An 11,780-nucleotide genomic window follows, 5' to 3' on the forward strand; every position below is an offset into this window, starting at 1 on the left:
AGATGCACAAGGTGAATTCAATACTCTGATACACCACATGCATTCACTACTTGTGAATTCACTACTGTACTACATCACATGCATTGGCTAGCAACCGTATGCAAAGAGTTGCATGTGTAACTAATATGTATAGATGTTGATCGACATTGAGTGTATGGTTCTGAAAACAAGATCCAAAGAAACCGAAGCAAAGGAGGCAATACAGAAAATTCTTAAAAAACTAAATAGATAAAGCATAAATAAACTGCAACAATAAATGAGGTTCTTTACTGACCTGCAATGTTGTACTACTGCTTTTCGATTGTTCAATCTAGTACAGGCCTATATTTGAGTCAAGCTACAAAAAAGCAATGTGAATAGTTAAACATATCGTCTTGCAATGAACATCACAGACTGAAAGTGCAAAGCATATAGTGCACGTCATATAGAGGTGCCATACAAGAGTATGGTGGAGAGTTGGCACTATGGTCTCTCCAAAAATTTATAAGAAACGGAAGCCGTGTTCTGCCCCGTAGCATTTATGTGTTGCGCCAAGCAAACGCATGCGCATGGAAAATTGGATGCAGATGACGGACCTTGTAGTGTTGTCCAGTTGGAGTCGTGCTTGCGTAATAGGAACATGCAGTGTTGTGAATATATGTCCTCCCTGTCATACATAAAACACGTAGATGTAGCTCTATGTTCTATGTCCTGTGATCAATATTACATTATATATATATATATCTCTCTCTATGTGTGTGTGTGTGTGTGTGTGTGTGTGTGTGTGTGTGTGTGTGTATCTTGCAATTGTAAGCTGCTTCAATCATCAATTGTAACATCTTACCTCGTTGCTGACTAAGCCACGTTATGTATCGTGCTTCCTAACTGCACATGATAATAAGCATCTTGAGGTCAACATCCTCATAGCAGAAGGCACTATATTCAGTCCGCTCATCAATAATCCAAACACGCACCTGGTGAACTACTATTAAGTGACGCTCATGGACAGTAGTATGGGTGGAATTCCACTCGATATCATTCACCTTCAAAATAGGGCCTGAAAGTGGCGGGGATGTTGTCATATTTAGCAGTTTTATGAAGCCCGTACTACCTTGCATTCAACTGCCTACTAGGCATAGTGGCAATCTATGACCAACTAGAATTTGTAAATGCCTAACGTTATACTTCTCAACACATCACCCTGCGGTTCAATGCAACATGACACCGAATTTGTCAGTCCATTTGACGTGTGCTATTTCCAAGGGCTTTCAATCAGGTCTCAATTGAGTAGCAATTCTCTTCAACACGTCTCGAAGGTGAGGGTGGAATGAGTGTGTTTTTGTGGCCATAGAGACGATATACTCAAGCTCGTCACCAACAACTGAAAAAGATCTATTAATTCTTTTGACAATGATCTCACTTTCAAGAGCAATAGATTTGTTTTTTGCATTGAGCGTCTGCTTCTGAACTTCCATGAGTCTCGTGCTTTGAGCAGTAATGAGAAAAAATAAATTCTAAAGATCCATCAACGTTGGGCGTCCAATAACCACTTTTTGCGTGTAGGGGGCGCAACAACCATCCGTTAGAAACTAATGTTTCTAGTCAAAAGATGCAACTTGAAGGCTGTCAAGGTACAATTCCTCCAACAGATGCAGAAGCCAATGCTTACGATAGAGGCAGAAACTAGTAGTTCTGTTAATGATGCAATTGAGGTTGCGGCATGAAGCCTGCGAGAAATCTAGCCCTTTTTTGCATACAAACACATTCCATATGTTTAGTCTAATCGATTTCGTTGCCACCACCCCTCGTGACCAACTCTTCTTCTCAAGCGCTAGCGGCCCTCTAACCCACAGTACCCCAACCAACCCTTGCCAGACAACCCTCTGCCGATGTAATGGATCTTAGGCCATGGTTACATGAGGTTTAGTTTCTAGTTATTTGCACTAGTTACTAAGCCTCGTTTCTAGTCACGTGGAAATAACTAAGCTTGCTTAGTACAACTATGTATGACATAGTCAACTATGCAAATTATGGCATAGTTGCAAAACGCGAACGAGAATGATTTTAATGCGCGCCCTCCAAGTAGAGTTACTCCAGCTTTGCTTCAAAAGCGCCACTCATAGCAAAGATTCCATAATGCGCTCTCCATGTAGGGCATGCAAAAACGTGCAGCTTTATGGTTACGCTCAAGTGTTATCAAATTCTATCGAGTCACCGGCCAATCGATCCCCTGCAACGTCCAACTGGCAGTGCTATGGGTACCGACAGCTCTCGCGTGACCACACAAATGTTCAACAACATGGGGACCAACAACCTGAACAAAATCTTGTTTGGGGTTGATGCCCTCATGTCTAGGAGATAAGCAACCACTAACATTCCTCAATGAAAAGGGTTTCAAAGGAATGGGTTTTGGGTAAGTGCAAAGCATTTATAAGATCATAATTGAATCCCATGCCCTTGCTTATAACTCCTTGATTAAGAGCTTTGTGAATATTTGCATATACTTTGTCCCTATTTGCGTATATTTTTAATTTTCCAAGCATTCTTATGATTCCTTGCTCACAACTAACGCTCACATGAGACCCACATTGTCAACACAACTTATTGTATTTGAATGACAAGAAACAATTCCATCGTTCACAAGCCATAGATAACCCAAAACCCCTAAAAATCACCCACAAGGAAAAACAAGATGATGCTGGCTTTGCTCGCACATGAGCTTTAATGGAACCATCAAATGTGGAACCTACACGTTCACATGAAAGCGAAGAGCCATGAAGAAAAGCCTACCTCGTCGACATTACAAGAGCATTCTTTAGTAACAGATATAGAGTATGTAGGCCAAGTTCCTCCCTATTCATTCCAATAGTGCAAGGTTGACAATGTCATTGTTTGCCCCATCGGCATATTGGAATCGGGCTTCTTTTGCGGTGAAGCCTCGTTACCTAATTATTATAAGCCTACTAGCGCGTTCCTTACGTAGCGATCATAGAAGCTTTGTGTGCAACAAGACCCATTGGCCAGTTGAACAGTATGTCCAGCTTCAACTACCTTACTCAGCTCGTTTCGCGGGCGCAACTAGTTATGGTCAACATTATGCCGCTCCAAGTATAGCTTATACAGATTCAACAACCTTGTGCCCTCGGACATCCTTCAATGTTCATGGAAATGATATGCAGCAGGTAGGGCTCATCACGTCGGCAAGCATCCGAAGTACCTTCCAGCTTGATGATCTGCGAAATATAACCAGGGTTTGCAAGGTCTCCAATACTCCTTTTCAATTCTGCCCGGCTTGGTGCTGCATGGTCAAACATCACATACAAGAATTGGTGTGAATCTTAAGAATTAGGCATGGGAAGATATTTTGTGTGATCAAGCCATGGCAGAGGTCTGTTCTAGTGCTACTGAAACAGAAGTTATCAGATTTCGATCGATGATCAGATGGCATAATCTGGTATACCCGAACTCAGATGAAAGCAGTAGGGTCTCTCTCTCTCTCTCTCTCTCTCTCTCTCTCTCTCTCTCTCTCTCTCTCTCTCTCTCTCTCTCTCTCTCTCTCTCTCTCTCTCTCTCTCTCTCTCAAAGAGTAGAACCTGCTGCTTCAGGGGAGCGTGCGAACTGGAATTGTTTGTCCAAGCTGCTTGTGGGCAACGTGCGAATTGCCTGTGGTGCCTGCGAACTCCTGCACGTCTTTGTCTGCGAACTGCTTCTGGAGAGCCTGCGAAGCTGCTGTACTTGTTTCACGGCGGTGTTTTTATTATTAAGCGGGCACCGGGGTTTTTTAGCTTTTTTTGCTGCGTGAAAAGCTGCCACGTGGTGGCTTGTGCGATCAAATAGAGGGAAAAGTGCCTTTGGCTCACCAAGTAATAAAGATTTTAACTACTCTTTTATATAAAGCCGGTGGCAACCCCACTTCAAACGCTTTTACAATCCTGCCCTCCGCTCGACGCACAACAATTCCCGGTTAGGCCTATGTCACACTGGGACGCCCGCCCAAGTGTGATTTGCAGGTGTGGCCAGCCCATTGCTGTCACATTGGGACATGTAGGTAACATTGGCCATTCCTCTCAAGCAATGAGAATAGCCCAAGTGGTAGATCGTCCGTCTTTGACGCTGCACGCCAGGGCTCTAAACCTCTCAAATGCTTTCGCGCATGTATTTTTGTAGATGGCCGCGCGTTTGGAAAGTTGGCCAGGCATGCAAGGCCGCCCCTCTGACATCCTCTTGTGGCCAGCTTTCTCTTTTTGCAACGGCGAATGAACGGACGCCAAATCAGCACAACCATCCATTCCCCGTCCCAGTGTGCCACCAGCCTTAGTTTCACAATCTCTCTGTGTGTTTAAGAGCGTGCAGAAATGGGACCAAGAGTTCGAGGACAGTCAGGTCATTTGAGAAATTTGAGAAGTGAGGCTGAAGTCCTGGACTATTTGGAGTCTCTCAAGGATCAGCATTTGACCATTCAAGTCGTCGAATGGATTGTTCAAGAGTCCAGACTGAAGCAGTATGACATCGCTCTAATCTTCTTAGGTAACCGTCTCCTACAGATTACAGGAAACACACCAGAGGATTTGTACGAAAGACTTGAGGAGAAGTCACAATGCATACAAGAAGAGGAGGATATTGAAGACATGGCTGTACGAGGAAGTCCCTTGAAGGCAAGCTTTAATATAAAGAAAGTGGTTGCTTGGCTAGCTCACGACAAGAGGAATACCTGCGCCGACACTTCTTCATTGAGTATTTTGAGGAGGTTCAAAGAGGAGGTCCTTGTGATCTCAAGCAAGTATCAGAGTCCTTGTGCCTCCCACCGGCGAGAAGGGAATGGGTTCGCCACTTGGCAAGAGCAAAAGCAGCATTTGGGGGATCTACTTCATGCAGACAATCCAAGGTTTTCTCAATTCCTACCCATAATCTCATTTTTGTCCAAGAAGCCCCACTTGGATTGTGTCACACCGGGAAGTGTTGATCCTGACTTGTCAATGTTCGACAAGAAGTGGGATAGATGGCTCATGAAATACCCCATTATAAATCATGTTCTTGATCCCCCCTTGGTAGTGGTTGAACTTATTCCACCTTTACCTCAAAACAACACTTTGGAACAACTTATAATGCCCATTTTAGCCCAGTTTCAAGGAGCATCAGCGGCTGGATGTCCTATATCTCTACCATCCGGCATAGCTCCTCGCTTTTTACCAGATGCAGGAGGGCTTGCAAATGATATTTTCACAGGTATTATTGAGTGCCACACAAGAGAAGATGCTGACATACTTGGTGGCATCCTGAGGTCGCACTTTCGATATGGACGTGGATTTGGAGGTGCGGGTCATAGGCTTCGAGTGGCAGTATGTGCCACGACAGCTAGAGGAGTGAGATCATTTTAGGTCTATGTAACACCAATGAATGGTTACTGACTGTTTCAGAGCTATACATTAGGTTTTTTGTATTTTTGTCTTGTTTTGGATGTATGGTGTTGCTTACTACATGTTTTGATCCGAGAGGAGTGAGATCATTTTAGGTCTATGTAACACCAGTGGATGGTTACTGATTGTTTCAAAGCTACACATCAGCATTTTTGTATTTTTGTCTTGTTGTGGATGTATGGTGTCGCTCATTACATGTTTTGATGAGAGAGAGAGAGAGAGAGAGAGAGAGAGAGAGAGAGAGAGAGAGAGAGAGAGAGAGAGAGAGAGAGAGAGAGAGAGAGGTTGGATGGGGATGGTTGTTTTTGTCTCCCTTTGGTGTTTTCTGTTTCATAGGAGACAGACCTCCCTCTCACTGTTCGGTCTTGGGCTCTATGGGAGGCCTGTGCAATTGGCTGCAAACAGCATTATCTCACATCTTGGTATGCAGACACAGTCTCTTTTGTCACACGTAGCGCCTGCGACATCTGCCACCATCTCCCTGGAGGATGCCAAGAGAGCCAGACATTGACTTGTACAGGTTTGCTGTCTCTGCTCATTAGTTATCCATGGATTTACATATAATTTCCTGGAACACTAATAGTTTGTGTGGCTCTACTTTAAGAGGGTCGTGCAAACGATTCATGAAAAAGGAATTGGACAGACATGTAGTTGGAAATGTGGACATTCGTCTTGTTCAAGAGCATAAGGACACCACTCCTTTTGGTTCTCTTTTGCAGCATGGTAGTCAGTGGTCACCTCCGGCAGATGCTTGGGATACTTTTCTTTTCCATACTTTGGTAGTTGATGGGTGGCACTTGCCTTCCTTTGGCTCTCGCTCCGATTCCTCATCATATTCTTGGGGTTTCTATCGTCAGCAGGGCAGGCTTCTGGAGAGACTAGAGAGATGTTATGTGGGACAGTGGGCTGTCGCCCAGGGTAGTTTGAGGACTATTTGGCCTGGGACTGCACTATCTGGCCATGCTCCAGTTTCTTTGTGCATTCAGTTTCGGTCTTCCTCTGCGTGCAGTACGGGAGTTCGCATACCAGACTCTTATTTTGGCAGATGTATCTTTGATACAGCATTTGACACAGATTTGGACCATGGATGCATCAGGTTTTGATGGTTATGAATCGTAGTTGGCTACCTGCATAGCAGCCTCTAGCGCAGCATGCCGACATGTGACTCTCTTGAGACGTAGGGATTCACAGAGATGAGAGAGAGCTCTCAGGGCTCCTTTAGCCTCCACTCGCCTCTTGTTACAGGACTTCCCCCAGGACTGCTACCTGGCGGGCAGGCAGGCCGAGTTGATGGCTGATTTCTAACAGATTCAGGAGCAGCAATCTCAGTTCTCACAATATGCCTCGGTTTCTTCGTGGGCCAGCAAAGCTGATGCGGTGAACAAAGATTTCTTTGCCATGTTCAGAGAGAGACCTACGGGATCCACTATGCGCGCCATTAGAGATTCAGTTGGACACCTGCACACTCATCCTGACGAGGTTCTTGATGTGGCTACTACTTTCTACGAGGACCTTTTCTCGATAGAGCTGCTTACAGATCAGATTTTACAGGCATGTGACCAGGTCTAGGATTTTACTACGAGGTGAGTGACTCCAGCCATGTAGCTTCAGCTCATGGCTCCTTTCTCCTTGGACGAGCTTCGGGATGCAGTTGAGGGTTTTCAATCCTCCTCCTGCCCGGGGGAGGATAGCTTTACATGTGGTCTTTTCTTGCAGCACTGGGATATACTTCATGTGACGAGGCTTCGTGGTTGTCAGGAGATTTTCTCTTTTGGAGTGATGCCCACTGCACTATTTTCAGGTCTTATATCTCTTATACCAAAGGGAGGAGACACCACTCTTCTTAGATAGTGGCATCCTATCACACTCCTTTCTTCGTTATATAAGATACTGGCCATGATGATTAGTGCCTGCTTATGTCCTTTTCTGTCAGACTTGATTCACTCCTCTTTGTCCAAGATAGATGTATTTTGGACAACATTCTTTGTTTCCACCAGGCAGTAGAGTGGGCCAGGACGTCTAACCAGCCACTAGCCATTTTCCTCCTAGACTTTGAGAAGGCTTATGACAGTGTAGACTGAGATTTTTTGGAGGGTTCCTTGCTCAGGATAGGCGTTCCAGATGCTTCGGTTTCAGGAGTCGCAGCACTCTATCGCTCTGCCACGAGTGCAGTCACGATTGCAGGGCATGTGGGTAGACCTTTTTCACTCACACGTTCGCTGCGGCAGGGCTGCCCATTGGCTCCTTGTTTCTCTTTGTGGCTGAGATGATGCATGATTTTTTGAGGGGACAGATTTCTGCTCTCAGAGGTTTACAAATGCCGTTGGCTGGTGAGCCAGACCTACTTGATTAGGAGTATGCAGATGACACTTTGCTCTATATTTCATATGAGCCAAATTTGTTGGATGCCACGAGACGGTCCTTGGATACTTTTTGTTTAGCTAGCAGTGCATGCATAAATTGGCATAAGTCACATGGTTTGTTGATTTGCTCAGATGATTTTCCCACATGGGGTGTTTCAGAAGGATTCTCTTGGTTGCGCCCTGGCGAGACATGTCGCTACTTGGACTTTCAGATAGGTATGGATGTATCAACGGAGCAGCAGTTTCTTCCAGTGTTTTAGTCTATACGCAGGAAGTTATGCCATCGGTCTTCATGTAATCTCTCTCTCGCAGGCAGGGCTACGGTAGCCAATCAGGTGATTCTAGCCTATGCTTGGTATATAGCCTCGTGTTGGATGTTACACTCGGGGATGATGACGTAGTTGAGACGCTTGGTCAGGAACTTCCTTTCGGGAGGTTCTGACGAATCACATGATATGAGAGCTAGAGTGCGATGGTCCATGGTTATTATGCCCAAAAGGGAAGGAGGGTTGGGAATCATTGACCCAAGAGATGCAGTCATGCATTGCTTACCAAGATCATTGTCAGAGGTCTTTTTCTTGGCAATGAACCTTGGAAGCTGCTATTGTCTTCAGGCTTGGCTATAGTGGTCCCTTGCACGGGGGTTCGAGACCATCACTCTTGGAGACCTGGTTTCAGATTTTTGTTTACCGATGCCCTGCTTACTCTGGCGCACCTCTCCCCCTTCCTTGCTGCAGATTTTGATTTCCATGAGAAGAGCCTTGGTTCACTCTCCTCCTCCTTCCGCGGAAGAGATAGAGCGGCAGCAACTTATATGGAACACTCATATTCGAGACCAACAAGGTAGACAGCTATGGGGGAGACAGCACATTGACTGGGCAGCTTGGGATTTTTGGTCCAGCTTCCTCCTTGCTTGCTTGGACACAGACTCGCCACTTGGATGTTGATTTCATGGCAGATCAGTATGACATTGGTAGAGGGATCAGATCTCGCATAGCAGAGATTGAGGAGGCCATCCCTGAGGAGTAGGATCGCGTTATTAGAGGTATATCTTCTCTTCCCGCTCGCGTTGGTTGGTGAGCCTCTTTAGACGACCAAGGTAAGCCAATGGTCAAATATGGCATGATGCTTTTCTCAGTACAGAATCTTTGCCACACTTACGAATCACCTTAGAGAGGAGCTATGAGGTAGGAGAGAGATGCCAGATGGCGATTGGGTGCTTGTTCGTGTAGTGGGCTCGCATACACGTCGCAGATGTGGAGACCTTGCTTTTTTGCCGAATGATGCCCCTCTTTGGACACTTTGGGTTTGGGAGGGTAGACCCTTTTGCCAGCTTTACTGGGATCCTGGTGAGTGGCGTTGGCCACATGTGGACATGTCTTGTGCGTTAGTATCTTTCTTTGAGTATTCAGTCAGGATTGGACGCATTCTCCAGGCGCGTCAACAGAGAGAGCATCCCACTAGATTGCGTACCTGGCTACCTGCAGAACTGTCACATGCTTACTTAGCACAGTATTCGCCAGCTCTATGGGATTTGCACCTCACTAGGAGGATCCCATATTTCATGTGGATGTTAGCTCATGCTGGATTACCAGTTGGCACATGGAGTGCAGTCACTGGTCATGACCCCACTTGTTTACGTTGTACGCTACATGTGCCGGAGTCAGTTAGCCATTGCCTTTGGCAATGCCCTCCTTCTCGGGAAGTTTGGGATGCGGTCTCTATGCTTTTGAGCAGGGTTGGTTTACAGGATGGAATTCTGACGTGGGGGTCGGTCTCCTGGTTGATGTCTACACCGGGACGCCATATCGCTTTTGAGTGTAGTCCTTCGGACACTGTCTTCCAGCTCACTTGCATAGGCTATAGGCGAGGATCCTTCGACTTGCTTCCAGTTACAGCTTCTTAGGGAGATCCACATGCCAGAGATCAGAGATTCAGTACTATAGCCATCATTGCCTTATGGGGTATATGGAAGGCCTGCTGTCTTCATATACTCAGTTCACAGCCGCAGAGGACTGAGCAAGTTTTGACAGGAATTTGGATGGACATAATCCACACCTTACGTAGTCATGGGATGGATCAGCTGGCTCGCGGAGAAACGCCGCTTTGCTTTCTGCCGTCGGTGGGGCTCCACCAGGCTTTTCTTCATGCTTGACGGTGGACACATCCAGTGGCACTACAGCCCCCTGAAGTGGTTCCTTCTACACTCCTCTCACAGACCTCCTTGGTGCTTCACCCCTAGCATCCCACTCACCCACAGCATACCATGTTTTTACTGCCTTGGTGGTAGGCCTTTTTGGCGCTACCAGGGATTTGTACAGTAATCAGTAATATAGATTTGCTACTTTCACGAGAGAGAGAGAGAGAGAGAGAGATGAGATGAGATGAGATGAGATGTTATATTAACGTCTTCAAAAGGCCAAAATGATCTATGAGACCAATCTGTTACAAAATGGTGAATCTAATACCGTGTCTGGGTATAAAAGAACTAGATACTACTACTAGAATCCATCCTCATTTGCACTTTGGATATCGAGAGAGTATGGCTCGAATCCTCTGCTGTAGTCTCCGTAGCCCCTCTCCTCAATCGTTGCTGTCTAGATCTCTATAGCTCCAGTGCTCGGTCGATGAGAGTGCCGGTAGTGGTCGAATGAGTGTGGGCCGAGCTCTGCAATGACGATTGCTCCTTTGGCTGTCCCATATCTAGCGCGAAGAAATCTGTAATCTGTCTTTGGGACTGTCTCTCTCTATCTCTCCCAAGTAGAGTGTCTCTATATTTGTGTAACTCAAGTAGATATAGCCCAAGACATCTATGATCCTCATAACTCATGACCCTAGAGAAAGGACCGAAACCCTCTCTATATAAGCAGTGGAAACGGCCCTGTATGTCACAAAGTGATGACGTGGCGGACAGCAGAAACCCTAATTTCTGCCAGAAACCCTAAAATTCCTGCAAACCCTAATTTCTACCAAACACCCTAATTTCCGAAAATCGCGGAGGCTAAAAAAAGAAAAAAAATAAAATATTTTTTTTGAAAATGATGAGCGACGGAAAGTTTTATGCGAACAAGAAGAATTTTTACAAAGCCAACCAGTATGACTTTCTCGAAGATAAAAGCAAGAAAGTCCGAGAGTTTAAGGAAGGTGGCCACTTGATCAAGTTTGATACTTTTTCAGGATACTCAGATGCTTCGAAGGCTTTGTCTTTTATACAACAGTTTGACATCGCTTTCCGGGAGGACGCTATTCAGAGCACTCCAAGATTCGGAGAGCTATCTCTTATCTTAAGGGGAATGCTCGTACTTGGTGGTCCATGCTTCTTTTAACAAGAGTGCGCCAGTTAAATGGTTGAAATTTAAGAAGCTTTTTATTTCTTCTTGGTTGACGCAAGAATATGAACGAGATGTACGAGCTGCTTGGAACCATCTTCGGATGACCAAGAAAGATACAATCAATGCTTATTGTGAAAGATTCTGGAGCTCTTTTCTACTTGCCTCTTCATTCAAGAAGATCTCGTTCAGAGAACAGATTGAGCGGTTTACCTTGGGTCTACCTACAGAGATCCGAGATCATTGCTTGGAATAGAAGTCAGCTTCTATTTAGGAGTTGATGAGTCATGCGAAGTGGGTCTTTGCCATTCACTCTGGCAGTTTGACCTACCCCATAGATAAGGCCATGACACAACGAGCCGAACAGACTTCTGGGAATGAAAGTAGAAAGAAAAAGAGCAACCCAGAGAAAAAAGATGCATGACCCAAGCTTACTTGTGAGGAGAGAGCTCGCTTCATCCGAGAGAGGAAGTGCTTTGGATGCAGGGAACAGGGACATATCTCCGCGAAGTGTCCTAAAAAGGCACAGAAAGAACAGAATGATAAGAACGACGACAGGCCTGAGAGTTCGAGAGCAGCCGAGGAACGTGACAGAAAAGGCAGATAAAAAAGCAGAATTGGTGCCACATGGCGTGGGACGTGTATCGAATCTAATGAATGAAAGTACAAACTTTGCCGCTTTTGGGGCAAAG

General features: G+C 45.5%; 1 protein-coding gene across 1 annotated transcript; it reads left to right on the forward strand.

The window, feature by feature from the left end:
* Positions 1–4,163: 4,163 nt before the first annotated feature.
* Positions 4,164–10,083, forward strand: LOC147428357 (uncharacterized). The gene is made up of 2 exons (XM_086497225.1): positions 4,164–5,916; positions 6,116–10,083. Exon 1 carries the CDS (start codon positions 4,335–4,337, stop codon positions 5,355–5,357), a length of 1,023 nt encoding a protein of 340 aa, XP_086353351.1. The 5' UTR covers positions 4,164–4,334; the 3' UTR covers positions 5,358–5,916; positions 6,116–10,083.
* The last annotated feature ends 1,697 nt before the right edge of the window (positions 10,084–11,780 follow it).

The sequence above is a fragment of the Adiantum capillus-veneris genome, chromosome 23 (assembly GCF_014529385.1).
Source record: "Adiantum capillus-veneris isolate H3 chromosome 23, ASM1452938v2, whole genome shotgun sequence".
Taxonomy (NCBI): domain Eukaryota; kingdom Viridiplantae; phylum Streptophyta; class Polypodiopsida; order Polypodiales; family Pteridaceae; genus Adiantum; species Adiantum capillus-veneris.

Excerpts from the sequence above, each read along its gene's own strand:
- LOC147428357 (XM_086497225.1), top strand. The coding sequence starts at position 4,335 with ATGGGACCAAGAGTTCGAGGACAGTCAGGTCATTTGAGAAATTTGAGA.